We start from the raw sequence: 18,122 nt of genomic DNA, 5'->3' as shown, positions 1-18,122 counted from the left end.
TACAGTGAAAATAAGGACAATTTCGCAATCTTCTTCTGGAATCATTCCTCAATCTGCAAGACAAAAGTGTTAAGAGCATTTACCGGGGATGTTCCGGTGGATTATCCTCTAATGCTTAAGTTAACTCCTTCTCATGGATTCAATTCAAGGGTCAAAAATATATCGTGTACCTTCTTGCTTTGTGTGCGAGCCTATTTTTAGGCCGAATCGTTTTGAGCCAAATATGGTAACCAGGCTGGAAACTCGGGATTCGGGGGTAATTGAATGACAATCAAATTAATCCGATCTTGTGACTATTATAGGCAAATCGTATCTGCCTCGGTAGTTTAATGCGTATCATGTGAATAGCACCCTGCATATCCCGTGTATAATGAGCATGATATCTTTCCATATTCGTTCCAGGAGCTTTCATTCGACCATTGTGATAGACTCAATTGACAGCCTATCCCGAGCCACCCTTCTGGCCTCATAGATCCAAGAGGCAGGCATACCTAACCACGTTATCCCGAGATAGTGCTGGCCTTTGACGGTGCCAACCACCCTATGGGTTTTGAGCTTTGATGACATCTATACTTTTGGGCTGTTACGAACTAGACCAATTGGCTCGGGCTATATTTTATATGTGTAACACTTACTATATTTTTTTCAGCAGAATAATGAAGTTACCAAGGAGGGATTTAGAGTTATTTTCACCATATTGGCTCACCAAAATAACCCCTCGAAAAAAAAAAAAAAAAATGATTAGTCTAACAATGCTCTTACGTGTTATTAACAAAGTAGTCTAGACAATTTTGAGCATAAAAGAGTAAAATAAAATAAAAAAGGTGAAAAATTTGAAATTTTAGAAATCCAAGTAATACATTAAAATCACACGATTTTTGAAAAAGTAAATTTATATTTTCCATCCCTATATCACACTTTATTTCCATGAATCTAACACGCTTTGATAAATTCCCATTTCCCACGCATTACAGTTGGCTATTATCATGAATAAATATGAAAAATGCTTTGCTTCATTAAAAAATTTATTTTTTTTTGGCCATTTTAATTTTAGGTGGTATGACCAATTTTTTATAAATCTGTAAATTTATTATTTAAAATCTATTAATTTCAAAATTAGTCATGCCACCTAGGATTAAAATGGCCAAACAATAAACTTTTTAATGAAACCAAGTATTTCTCAATAAATAAACATTGTTCCACTTCCTTAAAAAAAAAGGAGAAACTTCACTAAAGATTCTCAAACTTTCACCCGTTTTGAAATATTTTCCCTAGACTTCAAAATCTCTCAATTTAATCCCCTGAACTTTCAATTGCTCTCAATTTGGACTCCTCCGTCAAATTTTAAATGTTACATGACGTTAATACCCCTAAATTTTGTATAAAATTTTAACTTTTAAAACGTTTTTTTATTTTTTTAAAAAACAAAAATTAGGGATATTTTGGTTTTTTCTTTTTTTTAATATTTTTAACGGCTAAAAGATACGGAAAGGTCTAAATTGAGAGCAATTGAAAGTTTAGGAAACTAAATTAAAAGATTTTGAAGTTTAAAGAATATTTCAAAACGGGTGAAAGTTCGAGGGTTTTTAGTGAAGTTTTTTTTTTTAAAAAAAAAGATAAGGCAGAAAATCAGGTTGTCGACGCGGCAGCGTATATATCCGTACATCAGTGACACGTGGAACGATTGATATCCTACCAATTGCCAGAAAAGTGAAAGCCTCGCCTACGATCAGCAACAATCTCTGAAAGAAAAGGAAGGCCGATCGAGTACGCTTCCAAGACTCCATGGCCGCACATTCTCCAGCTCCATTACCGCCCTCATTCAAAGGCAACAGGCAGTCAAAACCCAAATTTCTCAACTCAACCTCGCTTCCCTCCAATCCACCTCTTATAGTTTCGCTTCCTTATCACCATCGCCAGCGCAAGGCATTGAGAATTTCGGCCTCCGTTTCGTTCTCCAACCCAGAGGTGCGAACCGGTCCCGGTGACCTTGTTGCGTCTATCCTCTCTAAGGTGTGTCCATTTCCATCATCTTTAATTTCCCTGTGATTTTTGCCTTAGAAAATGTTCCAAGAATGGGGTTTTATGCTGAGCTGTTATTAATATTAGAATATATCAAAATATGTGATATGGTATGATATTTTATTTATGATAGAATATGTCTTATGTTAGAATATTTACTTTATGAAATAATTACTTTTTAGAGGATTGATTGTAATTGATATAATTTTATTACCGCACTTATTTTATTTCCACTTCTACCACTTGTAATAAAAACAAATAGGGAATGTAAGCTTACTGATATTCTTATGACTACTTGTGATAAATCATTAGTTGTTTCATAAGCTTAAATTAATAGGAATCGGTGAATTTAATCATTTGATTAATATTCTAATACTCACTCTTATTTTATAGACAGTTATACAGTCAGTGTTATTTTTTATCATTTCCGTTTTCCATTTTTTTTTACCAATGTTGTGGTTCCTCATTTTCATTTCTTGTACTGAAATAATTGCTTCTGTTGTTCCCACTGCCCATCTACTTTTCGAATATGACAGCCTAACTTTTTGTTTTTCTGGACTAAGATGATATGTTACCTTAAATCCTTCATTTTATGCCATGGTTTTTAAATATGTAGACAGGGAAACTGAGTTATATCTCTGAATCAGGTGATACAAACAGATAGAGGAGTTTTGCTCAAAAAAGAAGAACACAAAGAGGTAGCTGCAGTGGCAGAAGAATTGCAGAAATACTGTGTTAATGAGCCTGTGAAATGCCCTCTTATATTTGGAGGTAAAACCCATTATTCTGCTCAAGCTTCTGATTGATTCCGAGAACTTTCTTGCACCAATCCAGTTCGTCTTCACATATTCTGTTTCTTTCTTTTGTTCAATAAAATCATTTAGTCGAAAGAAGAATACATTTAACTGTTAAATCACCAGTTGTCACAAAAGTTTAAGCTGATAGAAATAAGTAAATTTAATCAATTAATCATTACTTTAACAACAATAACCTTGCCAACATCCTGAAACAATTTATCTTGTTTAATTCCAATGAACTTTAGCTTAAATGGTACCTCCTTCTCTTGGCAAAAGAGTAGGTTGGAAGTTGAGATCGTAGGTTCAAGAGCCGTTGGATGCTTCTGTGACTTACCAATCAATAAGCAATATATCATGTTTCATTATGTTTTATGTTTTAATCTATCCACCAGGTGAATGAGATATGTACAATGCTTCCTAAACAAGAAGTTTGAATCCCAGAGTACAATAAATCCACCATTGGTGCCTGGAGATAGCAAATTACATGCTTTTTTTTTTTTACTGAATCGTAGTACCGTATTTTATGCCAGTGGTTTACAGGAGGGCCTCCCTGTGACAGTCATCTATTTGGGAGTTGTTCTTTGCTCCTTGTTGCTTCTAAGTTGGTTTTTATTGTTCATTGTATCATGGGCTGACAATATAAGTGCTTTTCAGATTGGGATGTGGTGTACTGTTCAAATCCAACATCACCTGGTGGTGGCTACAGGAGTGCATTGGGCCGCCTTGTTTTCAGAACAAAGGAAATGATACAGGTTGTTGAAGCTCCCGACATTGTTAGGAACAAGGTCTCCTTTTCTGCTTTTGGGTTTCTGGATGGAGAGGTCTCTTTGAAAGGTATGCCATCAGCAATTTTATTGTATGAAAGGGAAAAGCCATAGTCGTAATTCTTTTGTACTGCCCGTGAAGGTCAGCTCGAATGGTCAACTTATTTAGTTAATACCACGAGATCGGTTGTTCAAGTCCTCAATTAACTAATTCATGGTTCTTGCATGGATGGTCGTGTATCCGGGGTTTACCTGACAAGGATGGGTCACAAAGTGGCCCTGCCTTAAAGGGTTCCAAGTCATAGGAAAAAAAAAAAAAAAGAAAAAAAAAAGAAGAAGCCATAATCGTACCATTGTACATATCTTCTTTGTAATGAAACTAAAACCTTATCATTTCAGGAGTATGGGCTGTCTATGGCTTGGCCTGCTATGAACAAGTTATTTAACTTGTTTGTATCTTCTATCAAGTGTTATTTCATCTTTTCAATGCCAATATTTTTGCTTTGTATCTTCACATCAGGAACACTGAAGGCTCTGGATGATAAATGGATACAAGTTATATTTGAGGCACCAGAATTGAAGGTAGGAGCATTGGATTTCAGATATGGTGGTCAGAGTGAGGTCAAACTCCAAATCACATACATAGATGACAAGATAAGGCTGGGGAAGGGCTCTAGAGGTTCTCTATTTGTTTTCCAAAGACTCAATTAAACTGTTTTAAGTGTTTGTCACTTGGAGAACATTTTTCTCCATCACTACCTAATGCAGTATCAGTGGTTTTGCACCATTAGCAAGCTTCTTTGTAGGGCCTGTTTTGATAATTATGACATCACCTCATGTACTGATGTTAATATACTTTGGATGAAAGTCTGTACATCTAGCCCCTCCCTCCAAAAATAGATTGCATTCAATTGAATTTCCAAGCTTTTACCCCAGGGATATTTTTATATAAGTAATTAAGGGGGCCACTGCAAAAACAGTCTCAAATCTTTTTGTGTTTCTTTATTTTTGGTTCTTACTTAAGAAGAAGTTGCTTATGTTTTACTTTACATGCATTTTGGACTCATATAAGTTTAATAGACTGAATTTAAAAAACATTCTTCAAACCTAATTTAGAAGAAAATTTTGTCCTATAATGTGTTAATAATATCACACCCGGTATGCTATCCACAATATTTCTTCCATGCCGTCATAATGTGCCAGCTTTGTGCAAAGGGTCCAACTCCTCTTTCAGGTTCTTAGAGCATCTACAATGGAATCTTTAAAAAAAATTTCAAATTTTCAAGAACACCCATACAGCCATACTTCTTTTTTTTTTTTTTTTTTGGTAAAGTCGACATACTCCCCTTAAATTACCATTCAATTAACAATGTCCTCCTCAAATTTTTAATTGTGACAATATCCCCCTCAAACTACCAATCAATTGTCAATGCACCCTCCTAATGACAAAAATACTCTTAATAATTTTTTTTTAAAAAAAAAACAATGAAAGAAAGAAAAGAAATTGAAGCTCAAGGACGACAGCTACTTCGACAAACTCCCCCTCAAGATCATTCATAGTTTGCTACACTTCTCTCTTTCCTAGGGTTTTCAATTTCGATTATTGCAATTTGGTTTGTCGATTTTGAAAGCAAAAAGAAAACAAAAATCGCATATGGTATAGTGCTTAAAGATTTGTCTGAATTGCCAATTACTTGTCTAGTTAAGCAATCTGTTCATTAATTAGTGTGATCGAACTCAATTTTCTTGCAATTAAGTCGTTCAATCTATTGAATTGATGAAGAAGTATTAAAACTTTTTTTTTTTTTTTTTGTGACGAATTTGACTCTGCTATAAATTTTGGCAGATTATGATGAAATTTTCGTTATACTCATTGAAGGATATAATTACATCTTGAATTTCGTTAATTTCTCATGGCTTTTTACCGAATTTCAAAGCCAAATACATGAAAATTTGTGAGATTTTCTTGATTCAAAACCATTTCGCTGAATGGGGGTGATTCGTTTAAAAATAAAAAAATAAAAACAGTTTTTAATTTTTTTTTTTTTTCGAATTTATAATGATATTTTGGTCTTATTACAAATAATTTAAGGTCGTTTTTGTCTTTATACTGGCTTTGGGGGTAAAATGACAATTAATTGGTAGTTTGGTTGGGATATTGTTTCAATTGAAAGTTTGGGGGGGATATTGTCAATTAGGTGGTAGTTTGAGAGGAGTTTGTGGACTTTTTTTTTTTTCCTATTTTGAAGACATACTTTTAAAAAACCCTCTACATCTCATTCTTTATATTGGAAAATGACTCATTTTTTACTCTTTCTTTTTGGCTTAAAAAAATAATTAAAGAGAGAAGTAGAGTTTGGAAAGTAAAATGAATAAAATAGGAGATAAATGATGTAAAGTGATTCTTCATATACGAAAGATCATTGTAACATATCCTTTAAAATGAACGAGGACGCGTGTGTGGTTGCCTAAGCCGAGTATTGATGGTCATGATGTTAACCTATTAGGGTTTTGTTTTGTTTACGGAATTTTGTCTACTGTAATAGCCTTTGTTGGTGGTATCAGTTACTTTGATGGGTCGAATCATTTATTTGATCAATTTCTAATTGTTATTAAGAATGCTCTATCTTTCTTGTAATTCCCTTTTTTTCTTTTCTCCGCATTGAATTTTTTTTTTTAAAAAAAAACAAACAAACGATGAGGCCAAATAGGTGATTTTAAGGTGTGGTTCATCAAAATTTAAAGAAAATAGGTGTTTAAAGGATCACAACATTGTGGATGCTCTTAAGCTCTTTACCCATGCGAGATAAGAAGACTGTTAAACATACTTACCTGGACGGGGTCTATGGGTGGTCAAGACGGCCCATGGCCTAGGTCAGTGGCCTCCATTGCACCTTGGAGGGGTGCTGCCCTAAGGTCTGCCCAACGTGGCAGAGCCTACGTCATAATTTGTGGTAGTGAGGGCCTGCGTTCGCGCGGCCCTCGTTCCAAATCAATTTAAAATATTTTGTTCTATTTTCTCTTGGGAAGAAGGTGCTTTCGTTTTGCTTAAAGTGCTAATTTTTGAGCTAATTATTGATTAAGGGTGTGTTTAGAATTGTGATTTTATAAGAATAATTTGTAATTTTATTGTAAAATGATTTTTATAAGTTAGTGGGTTAGAGCATTCCCAATGGAAGAGCCAAATGTTACTTTTATCTAGAATAGCTCTTCAAATGTTCAAAAAATCCCCCACATTGGATGAGCCAAAAATATATGTAAAATAGATATTTGATTAGAAGAGCTAAAAAAAAAGTTAAATGTAGCAGCACTTTTTAAGGGAGCCATTTTATTTTTTAGTGTTTCTCTCTCCTGCTTTATCTTTTTCCCAAATCTTTTCCCACCTTTTTTTTAGAAATATAGCTAATCGGATGTGGAGACACTTAAAAATGGCTTAGCTAAACTAGATAAAAGTGAGTTATAAGGAGCCATTTTACATAAAAATATAACTCTTCCATTGGGAATGCTCTTATTACAAAACAGACTATTTCTTTGTTTGGCATAATTTTTATATATTAAAAATATTTTTTAACGCAATTAACGCTTCCTAAGCTTGCAACCTAGATTTTAAACTTTGGGTAATTAGCAAAATATCCACGTTTTCATGCCTTTACCAATTTTGACTACCTATAAAATTTTCATTTATTCACAAATCTGTACAAGTCATTTTATCAACTCTCTTTTTGGTTTCCGGTTTCCGTTTCCGTGGCTTCTCCAATGCTCCACACTGCCACCTCCCTATGTTGCTACGGGTGTTTTGTGATTTTTTATTTTTTTGCTTTGTATTTCTTCATTTCTATTCTTGTGCATTTGTTGTGTTATTTTTGCTTTATTTTTCTTGTTTTTCTGCGCTTTATTTGGGCTTTTGTCTCCCTAATTCGTTGTTGTGTTTTAGTTTAGAGACTCTCGTACCAAAATTTAGGGGTGTTCACTCCTCTCCAACGGCACCTAATGGAAATGCAATGCCTCTTCAAGCTGGTCAGCATCTTGGTCAGCTTCTACGAACACCATTTGTGATGCCTTTTCTTGGTTTTTCAACCAAGATCCAGAGGACCGGGCAGTTTTTGGCCTATTTTCTATTATTTGCTTGTTTTTGCTTGTATTTATTGCAGTGTATTTTTATTTTGGGACTGTTGTTAGAGAACCCACCCTTATTTTGATTTTTCAACCAAGATCCACATATCTATAGTGCCATTTCTTTCATTTCCAATTCTTTGGGAATTACATTTAAAAAAAAAAAAAAACCATATATTTAATATTTGATGAATAATGTTACATATTACATTTTATTCTACCATTATTTTGTTAAGTTGAGATAGCGTTGCCCATTAACTATTGATTTTTTATTAGTATTATTATTATAAATGAAGGCCTGATCCAATGGTTAATGTGCACTATCCTATCAATCCAGTGAAATAAAAGTGCAATATGTAAAATTACTCATATTTAACTTATTTAACTTACATGAAATGACGATATAAATTAGTTATTATTATTATTATTATTATTATTATTATTATTATTTGTTGCGTTATTAGTATTATTTTTTAATAATGACTTATTTATTTGCGTTTCTCATGATATATTATGTTACACGATGCCGGCCCAACCATTGACCCATTGAACGAATGATCCAGTTACCAAATCCTTCTATCGGGTCGACATGGGTCCGGGTTCGCTCTCTATAGCCTTTCCTCCTCTCTCGTCGCCGCCAATGGCGATCTCGTCCTGTGCCGGTCTTCACACAAAGGGCTCCAATCTTCTTCCAGGTTCTTACACTCTCTAAACACGCATTTCACATCAGCAACACCACATTTTCACTCATATTTGATGAATAAAATTTCAGCTGCTGGAGCTGGACAATGTAAATACACGGGCCAATCAGTGGTGTGCACCATCTCCATTCTATAAAGCAATTTCCTTTTATGATATTTACAGCATAAAATTTCACCAATAATTTTGGGCAGAGAGCTCTTCCTATACGGATATTAACGGTTGGGAAAAAGCGCTCCCGTGGGGTGCAACTCGTAGTCGATGAGTACATCGGAAAAATCAAGAACTATTGCATTGTTGATGATGTTCAAATACGGTCTAATCCTAGAAATGCACGGTATGGTCCCTTTATTATAATTTTGTTTTGTTAGAATATTGAGTCAATTATGAAATTCTTCATTTCCTATTAATTTAAAATTTTGAGATAATTAGTGATTTATTATAGGATTACAGGGCAGTGATCTTGAGTTCAAGCTCCGATTTCATAATTTACTACTCATTTAACGCCCAACACTTAGTATTAAGACAGTTTGAGCCCACACAATTGAGGAACAATATAATATTAATTTATCATTTCTTATCAACCTAAACTTTTAGGGATAGTTGTTGATTTAACATTATGATTTTTAGCTAAAATGAATTTTAAACTTATTCAATTGTTACACAAGTCCCGTTTGGTTAAGCGGTTTGAAAAAATGGCGATTTTAAAATGCAGTTAATGAAAACGCAATTGAGTGTTTGATAAATCACAGCTCAATCTTGAAAATAGTATATTTTTAAAAATGCATCCATTTGTGTTCGGTCTGAAAATGTGACCATCATTTTTAAAAAATGCAATTTCAAACGAGACATTTTCACCATTTTGTTTCAAAACAGACTTATAACCTTGCAAAATTGCAGGGCCAAACAGTATCTATAACTTGTATTTAATTGTCTTATAGGCAAGAAAATGATAACTCAATGCCCTGTGTTGTAGTGATGCGAGGGCTCAGGTCGATGACGAGGACGCGGCTGTCATGAACCTTATCAGGTCTGATGACTGGGTACAGTTTCGAGCTAAATTGAGCAATATAGATTGTATGCAGTGACTTCAACCTGCCTGCTAATTGGAGTGAGGTTTTGCTTGGTATTTTAAATGCTTATATTTTGTTGCATGTACTACATCACTTATTTGGATTTTCTAGAGATGGGATTGTTTCAATCTTTAACCAAATGATTCTAATAGCTGCATTTTCTGTAGTAAAAGATTTGTAGCTGACAATACTTTGGAAAAGGAAGTAGCATGCCTTTCCCTTATTTCTATGGGACTTGTAAAAGCTGCTTTGCACTATTGCAAGAAGGGTTACAGCTTGTGCTTATATCTCCATTTTTTGATCATGCACTTTAAGGTTGTGATGTTGGATGAGAATGGACAAGACATTGGGTCTGAGCAGATGGCTGAGTTAGTGGGGGATGCCGGGAATACAGTATGAGTGACCTCAACTTTGATTTTTTTTAAATGTTCTTTTGTATGCTTGAAATCCCTATCTATATACAAATTGGAATTGCATGCTGGCAAGATGGTGTAAAAGCAGAATATGATGTTTATCAACAAATCATGCACTTACTTTTGGTGGACTGCCTATCTGATATGCTTTTGACAAACCAGTATCTTTCTTTCTAAGTCGGCATGTAAACTAAGGGCACTAAAAGCATGGTGCTTCATCCATGAATCCAGTATCTTAGGTTGTACTTGGAACCAACTTCAAAAAAGAGTGACTTGGTGTCACTAAAATGTCCTTTATTGGCCAAATGATCTGTCTGGGTAATACTAATCAGAATTTCATTTTTTGGGGCAATCCTTCCGGTAATCATCCGTCATTTCACATTAGTATTAAATTGCCTACCCTTTTGAATGAAGTACAGTGGACTTTTTTCCATAACACAATTTGTGATTTGCGACAAAGTAGACTATGCCCTGGTTCTTTATTCAGCAAAGCTATTCTTGTCATTGCTGAATTCTTAGAAAAAATAGAGGTGCTTCTACAAGTGGCTATCTCTTTGATTACTTTCAAAATATGAGTCTCACTTCTCCCTTTGATGCTTCAATATTTGATGCATCCCAAAACAAAAGTGATGGAATTGTATAATCCTATACCAATTGGATCTCTGTTTCCTTGCACCTTAATGGTACCTACTTTGTCTATTCAATAATTTGCTTTTCTCCAACAATGTGCTTCTAAATTGTTCATTTTATCAACACTGTAAAATGTTCTCTCTCACTGATTTTTTCTGTCATTGGATTTATAACTTGGTTCCCATTAACTTGATTCCACTATTCAATTGCTTAGCGCCTTGTGATGTTTACAATTATCATCTTTTAGGCTACAATATCTTTGTATTCTAGTGCACGTGCTTCTACTATTTCTATACCATGAGTGCTGCTTTTTTTTTAGCTACTCCTGTTTTGTTTTAATGGGGAATAAAAGGATATTCAGTCTGGTTGAGAGGTATCAAGTCCAGTTGTGTTGTGACCAAAAAGTCAAGAACGTAGAAGGTTCGCATTATCTATTTCTATGCAAGGTTAATTTGAATTTTTCTCCTAGATGGTTCATAGCTTATGATGACTCAAACTCTAGCTCCTAAACAACATTCTTGATTTAACTTATCGTTTGTGTAACTTGAGCTTGGCATATATATGATTTTCTAATGTATAATACATGGTTTCACTCCTTTCTTTTTTTTGGTAGGGAGCTTCTAGATTATCATTTTGCATAGGTGGACCCTATGGTCATGGACAACAATTGCGCAAGCGAGCTAACTTATCAATCAGGTTGTCTACGTTGGTCTTGAATCATCAGATTGCTGTGCTTGTGCTGATGGAACAGCTGTATAGGTAATAATATTTTGTTCTCCTGTTGCATTTGGAATTCTATGTTCTGTTGTTCCTGGTTACCGAAGTATAGCCTTTTCTTTGTTAAATAATTGTATGTAGATATTTAAGGCATCAATTTGAAAGTATTATCTCCGTGTTTTTATACTGAATATTTTGTTCCTTGCAAAGTTAATAAGGTCAGGTAAATGGCAGTGTGCTTGCTTTAAAATAGAGGATTGTCTATCACATGAATAAGCAATTGTATTTATTTAAGATTAAGCATTCATTGCAAGTGTAATATGCAGCAATTTGGAAGCCTCTACGATGGTGAGTACTCAATTTCCCACTTGATGGCTGCAGCCATTATTGGCTACACTACTATTTCCATCACCAGATTCACCACTCAAAACCAAAAATTATTTCCATAACCACCATGAAAACTCCATATATCATGCTCTTGAGAATATGTTCTTCTATTAAATCAGTAGGATAACACATGCTTTATTTTCTGATTTTTAGGTCATGGACTATTCTGAAAGGACAAAAGTATCATCACTAGATATTCTTTCTCATGATCTGAACCATGTCTCATAGGTATTACTGAGATGGACCCTATCTTTTCTACTGTCCTTTTCTTTTTTTTCTTCCTTTTAATGATATGCTACAGCATGATTATTTAAATGCTTTGTCCACTTTTACCAGGCTGTAGGTATTACTGAGGTGGACACTGTCATTCTACAGCATGGTGGACACTGTCTTTGATGTGATTGAACCTGTGGATTTTAATAGTTGCTTCATGCATAATACTTGAAAAGTCTGCAATATTAAAAAAAAAAAAAATTAGCATACAGTATTGAAAAATTCATCTTCTTGGTTAGAAAAGAGTAAACCTATGTTTGGTTTTCACAGGTTTGTCTTGTTTAAAGAGAGCTTAACTGGATGCCTATCTTGCTTTGCTTCTCAATTTCTTCTTTCTTTCCTGAAATTCTGGGTGCCTCCAAATTTTACTTCCTACGTTTAAGTTTTGTGCCCCTTTGTACTTTCTAATGACCATTGCACCCCCCCCCCCCCCCCCCCCCCCAAAAAAAAGCAACTGTGTAATATAGTATAAATAAAATAACTATCCCAAACTCAGTGTTATATCAGAGTATGCTACTCTTCATACCAATTTCATACTGGTTGATGTGACGTATTTTAAGTGGCTTTCCATTTTTTTTTTTAGGTGGCTGACGTGAGAAATTACTTAAAACACGCAATATCAACGAGTATAAAATGAGTGTAATAAATGGATGTGAAGAGTAACATTACTAATTCTATTAACTGAGATTGTTCAATATTTCCAACCTGCCCATTAACTGGTGCAACAAGGTCTCTAAGGGCATTGGTTCTACCAATTGTCACAAACTTGGATGCACTCAATTTTTTCTTGAGGAGATATTATCTTATCATGCTACTATTTTCTCTTTTGATTTGACAGTTCATAAATTGTTTTTCTATGTAAAATGTAAGACCCAGCTTGAATGAAAAAGCATTTCATTGCAATGTCTCGGTGTATTATTATTATAGATATTGAGGGAGTAATGTTACATGTCAAATCAGTTAATATGGCATGTTAAGTAGCCTTCTATGTGAACCATGTAAAATACGTCACATCAGTCAGTGTGAAATTGGCATAATATATAAGTGTGAAAAGTAGCGTTATTCGTATTGAAGGGCTCTTATATTTGCATGGCAAGCTGCATCGGACAGAATTCTGGCATGTACTCTAATTGACGTCTGAAGATGAAGCTCATCATGAAGATTAAATGTTACTTGCTGCATTTGATAAATATCTTCAGTTGCTTCCCGGTGAAAATGCACTAAATGCATGCTATGATGTCCTAAAGACAATCCCTGGCATTATGTCCTAGTTTTTTTTGTTTTTTTAATAGCAAAGCATCATGCTATTACAATAGCCATAGCTCTTAATTTTTGTATTCTAAATATTGTTTTACATATCTTTAGTATTATATGATATTAATACAATTCATTTCTTTTCCCAAAATAACCTGAGAAAGGCTATCAAACTAGCATCAATACGATGATGTATTTTTACAAGGAAAATTTCATGAAAACTTATGCCATTCCTTATTTTAAATGACAATTGTTTTGATTCATGAATTGCCCCCCAAAACTTCATAAATTTTGTTAGAATGAGGTTAAAAGGGTTGCACTATGTATTAAACTTAGAAAGGCACGAAGATGATCAATTTTATGGTCAATATTAGATTTTACAAATCTAATGGTGTATATGTTGTCACGTTATTTAAATGATGCGATATTATGCACAATATTAAATGCAATAAAACAACATTTTGATCGTAAAATGATCTTTCAATTTCACTTGAATTAAATAGACATGTATTTCTTGAATTTGTTGCATACTAAGAGTCTCCCAATCATCATTTTCTTGATGAGGAAAATCACAATAGCTTCTCCAAGCATAAACAAGATTCCTACATATGCATTTCCTTCATTTAGTGATCCTGTGGATTAGGCTTCGATTAAATTTTAGGAGAAACGCTAGGTTTTCCAATTTTTTTTCCTCAAAAATTTGGTTCATAATAAGAGCATTCTCATCAGTTATTTAAAATTTTGCGAAATTTAACTTTGAATATATATATATAAAAGTAGTCATTTTTCAAAATTACCAAATATCAAACTCTCTAAATATTTTTCTACTTTAATTAAATATTATTTTTTATTAATAAATGTAATTACCACGAAACTCACGCACTTTGATTCTAAGTGAGAGATTTACCAAAATGACTTTCCAACAATCAAAATAATATAAAAAATTAATGACTTCTGCTTTTGGTGTCTTTATATTTGAAGATGAGTTAAAACAAATGTAATTTAGATAAAGATTAAATATGAAGAGCTTAATGGAGATGCTCCTCTAACTCACGTGTCATCGTCTCCGTATAATTGCCATAATACGATAAGTCGTTCGTGCACAGATCATCATAGGCTATCACGAAGCCACGTCACACAAAAGTCCATGCCCACGTGTCAGTATCTCAACTGCTTAAAATCATCCTCTCTCTCTCTCTCTCTCTCTCCCCCACAGAATCCAAGCTATGACTACATGCAAACATGGCGATCCACTGTTCCTCGGTGCCTTCTCTTTCCTTGAAAAACCTCACAATCCCGCCAAAACCAATTTCTTCACTATTTAAGACGATGAATCCACTCTCAAAACCTGGGCTGAGACCGTCGGCTTCTTCTGCTGCAACGATCCACCAGGTCCCGGGCCCCGACCCCGACGAAGTGGACCGCATCGCCGACCAAACCTTTCAAAGGTACTCCTCGTCGTCTCCGAGGACCGGCCGAGGAGGATTAGGGACCGCCGTAGTTTGGTTCAAGAACGATCTGAGAGTGTTGGACAATGAGGCTTTGTACAAGGCGTGGGTTTCGTCCGAGATGGTATTGCCGGTTTATTGCGTCGATCCTCGACTTTTCGGCACCACCTATTATTTCGGATTCCCTAAAACTGGAGGTACTGTATTAGTATTACTAGTTTTTTTTGGCTGTGATGAAACGATTTCATTATGCATTGTATACTCCTTTAAATAAACAATTCACTTTGGATCATATGTGTCAATGTTTAACTCTCATAGTTTATAGGTATGTATGCCTGGTCTTAGAATATTAATTAAATGAGGTAATTAATCTTTGTCTATCTGTCAGAAGTTTTTTAGGATAAATGGTAACATTTTAACAGGCGGAACCAGAAATTTTTATCAAGCATGAATTTGAAATATATTTAAATAGAGAGCCAAATAATTGATGAGAAATATATTAAGATTAAAGACTAAATTAATATATATAAAAAAAAAAAAAAAAATTAGTATTCATTCAAGAAAATATAAACAAAACAAAAAATAATTATTTTTTAATATAATTCAATTTTCAATTTAATTCTTGAATGATGAAAACTTATCAGAAATAAACATGTCACACAGCACGGATGTAAAAAGCATTAAAGCTTAAAATTTGACCAAACTTTGAACTGCTTTTTTAATGGGACCGGGGCCAAACTAAAATATTTGGGCTCAAATTCACATTTTAAAGCATATTTAATAAAAAAATTTCAAAACTGGGGGCCACCCTATCTGCATTTAAGAGCGTGTTTGAAATTGCGTTTAAGAAATAAAGCTTTTAAGTCAAAAAAATGTTTTTTGGCAAAAGCTTCATTTTTAAGCTTTTGCTAAAAGTGCGTTTTGGTCTTTTTTAAGTTTTTTAGATCCTTAAAAGCGTTTTTCAAACGAACTTTTTGAGTGTTAAACGTACTTTTAGGCTACTCAAATTCAATTCCAAACAGGTCATAAGTCCATCTCTGTTAACCCGAAACTTCTTACAAAATACCAACTAATTTTTAAAAGTGACATATATCATTTTCGTAATGATATAGGAAGAGTCTTTTTAAATCTGATGTGACTTTTAAAATTATCATTAAATTTAAGATGATTATTATTAAATTTTAATTTATTGGTGATTTTAAATGCCACATAAGATTTATGAGTACTCGTGTCTTTCTTATATCTTTACTCGTATCATTAACACGTAAGAAATACATTAATTTTATTTTATTAAATTTTTGTAGGAAATTCCAACAAACGAATTTATGAAAAATTTAGTTCGGATAGCATTTTATCAGATCCACTGTACCACGTCCACACATTCCCAGCTCTCCACTGTAACACGTGGACGGATCAACGAAGGGTCAGGATGGGTCCAAGAAAAGAGAATCATCATGCACCCCTACAATCAAACAGTCAACGTCTGGATGTTGATTTTATTTATGAATATTGTAGTTTTTATATATTTGTACATAAATCAACATCTAAAATATAATTTGAAATCATGAATGGAAAGCCCTGCATTAACTAAGTAGAAATTTTTTATTTTTTTTATTTTTGTAAAAATTTTGAACTTCATTCATGAACAGAATAATACGAGCGTAAAAACTCGTACAAAAGAGCCCAAAGCTCTACATGCCTAGAGCACGTAGCTCTAATATTACAACATCATGGATGCCTTCCGGAATTTCTTCAATCTAAACTTTATCCATAACTTGTTTTACCGCTGCTTTTGCTAGACCATGAGCAGTTGCGAGAATAATAGTCACAATTTAAGACTATTATTCACTTACAGTTGAAGAATATCATTGAGTCATACTCGAAGACTATTCCAGAGTTACAGTAAATAGTTAAAGACTATCACTTAGCTAACCTAGCTAGAGTAAAAGTTTATTTGTATCCAACATGATTCTCTTAATAGGAGTATGTTATATTGTAAATATTACTCAGATAAATAAGAACTTAATGCAGCTTTATTAGGGTTTGATCTTGTGGATATAGATCATAAACCGAACCAAGTAAATCTCTGTGTCACTATCTTATTATTTCCGTATTTTTATATCTTTCATATAATCATTGTTTTTTTTTTTTATTATTCTTCTTAATTTCTTTTTCCTCCTTAGAACTAAGAATGTTGGGTCTACCAAAACAATTTAAAAAAAAAAAAAAAAAAAAACCTTCAATTATTTGTAGGAGAATGAAATTAGTATTATTATTAGGGTTTAATATTGTGCCCCTTAGGGTTTAAACTTTTTTTTTTTTTTTTTTTTTTTTTTTTTCTCTTTTAGAGTTTCATTTTTATCACAAGAGGTACCTGTGGTTTTCATAAAGACGGAGATGGTATACCCGTTAAAATTTCATCTAAAACTTAACAAAATGCCATATCAACACCATTCAAAAATCACTTTGTAGTCATATAATTAATTTTTTTTAAAAAAAATTAAGAAGATTAAAAAATTATATTTTTTCAAAAAAAAAAAAAAAGGGGGTGGCTACCATTTGGGGGGTGGTTAGGCCACCAGGCAACCCCCATCTGGCCAGTTTGGGGGTGGCTCACGGCTGGCCCCAAGGGGTCGCCGAAACCACCCCCAAACCCATTGGGGGTGGTTTCAGCCACACCCTTAGACTCCTAACCACCCCCATTCGGCCGTGGCCACCCCCAAACTAGCTAGATGGGGGTGGCTCATGGCCAAAGGGGGTGGTCGAAACCACCCCCAAACCCATTGGCCGGGGGTGGTTTTGGCCACCCTTTGGGCTCCTTAGGGGTGGCCCGGTCACCCCCATCCGACCGTGGGGGTAGCGGCCAAATGGGGTGGCCAGCCACCCCCCAAATGGCCAAAGGGGTGGCCCCAAATTTTTTTTTTTTTTTTGAAAATATAATTTTTTAATTTTTTTTTTAAATTAATTATATAACACGTAGTGATTTTTGATTGTTGCCGATGTGGCGTTCTGTTAAATTTTGGACGAAATTTTAATGGAGATACCATCTCCATTTTTATGAAAACCAAATGTACCTCCTGTAATAAAAATGAAATTTTAAGGGAAAAAAATAAATTTTTTAAATCCTAAAGGCATAAAAGTATTTAACCTTTATTATTAATACAACTTTCATCTTACTTCTAATTAACACGTGCATTTTTCTATTTTCTCTCTCTTTATGAGGGGAAAGAAATTTGGTGCAGACATGAGGAAAAGAAAAAAATAAATACAAAAACTTATTTTTTATACTATGATATATTACAATACAATTTTCACATGATTTTAAGAAAATCTATAGCAAATAGCTATGACTTGACCTAAAACTCGAAAAGGAGAGGCAAGATTCTTTGGTAGGGGATGGATGGAACCGAGATAGCACGAAAACAATTTGGAAAATTATATGGAATATGAAAATTCTAAGTTCCGCGAAAGTATTTATATGGCGAGCGTGTCATGATATACTCCCAACAAAAAGTCAATCTCAAAAAGAAAA

General features: G+C 34.0%; 3 protein-coding genes and 1 non-coding gene across 7 annotated transcripts; all 4 read left to right on the top strand.

Annotated features, from left to right (window-relative positions):
* The first annotated feature begins 1,701 nt into the window (after positions 1-1,701).
* Positions 1,702-4,499, top strand: LOC132190641 (Plastid-lipid associated protein PAP / fibrillin family protein). Its single transcript, XM_088510846.1, has 4 exons — positions 1,702-2,013; positions 2,670-2,793; positions 3,474-3,653; positions 4,104-4,499. The coding sequence occupies exons 1-4, from the start codon at positions 1,786-1,788 to the stop codon at positions 4,292-4,294; spliced, it is 723 nt and encodes a 240-aa protein (XP_088366972.1). The 5' UTR covers positions 1,702-1,785; the 3' UTR covers positions 4,295-4,499.
* Positions 4,500-6,407: 1,908 nt separating this feature from the next.
* On the top strand, positions 6,408-6,568 carry LOC132191189 (U1 spliceosomal RNA). The gene has a single exon (XR_009441218.2). It is a non-coding gene; the product is annotated as a U1 spliceosomal RNA (small nuclear RNA).
* A 1,674-nt stretch (positions 6,569-8,242) lies between these two features.
* Positions 8,243-12,999, top strand: LOC132189842 (putative RNA methyltransferase At5g10620). Of its 4 annotated transcripts, none has more exons than XR_009441063.2 (8): positions 8,243-8,391; positions 8,469-8,509; positions 8,590-8,732; positions 9,372-9,438; positions 9,784-9,861; positions 11,125-11,270; positions 11,439-11,576; positions 11,769-11,830. XR_009441063.2 is itself a non-coding variant. In XM_059604653.2 (8 exons), exons 1-7 carry the CDS (start codon positions 8,286-8,288, stop codon positions 11,806-11,808), a joined length of 621 nt encoding a protein of 206 aa, XP_059460636.2. In that variant the 5' UTR covers positions 8,243-8,285; the 3' UTR covers positions 11,809-11,843; positions 11,952-12,313. The 4 variants fall into 4 exon arrangements, 3 of the variants coding, with proteins under 3 accessions (XP_059460636.2, XP_059460637.2, XP_088366973.1); XM_059604653.2 differs by lacking the exon at positions 11,439-11,576 and adding an exon at positions 11,952-12,313 and having other exon boundaries at positions 11,769-11,843; XM_059604654.2 differs by lacking the exon at positions 11,439-11,576 and adding an exon at positions 12,986-12,999 and having other exon boundaries at positions 8,278-8,391; positions 11,769-11,843.
* Positions 13,000-14,384: 1,385 nt separating this feature from the next.
* On the top strand, positions 14,385-14,935 carry LOC148583623 (cryptochrome DASH, chloroplastic/mitochondrial-like). The gene is made up of 2 exons (XM_088510713.1): positions 14,385-14,787; positions 14,916-14,935. The coding sequence occupies exons 1-2, from the start codon at positions 14,385-14,387 to the stop codon at positions 14,933-14,935; spliced, it is 423 nt and encodes a 140-aa protein (XP_088366839.1).
* The last annotated feature ends 3,187 nt before the right edge of the window (positions 14,936-18,122 follow it).

This window comes from Corylus avellana, chromosome 9 (assembly GCF_965113065.1).
Source record: "Corylus avellana chromosome 9, dhCorAvel1.hap1.2, whole genome shotgun sequence".
NCBI classification, from domain to species: Eukaryota; Viridiplantae; Streptophyta; class Magnoliopsida; order Fagales; family Betulaceae; genus Corylus; species Corylus avellana.
The sequence above is the reverse complement of the archived record's forward strand: the minus strand, read 5'-3'. Positions and strand labels throughout refer to the sequence as shown.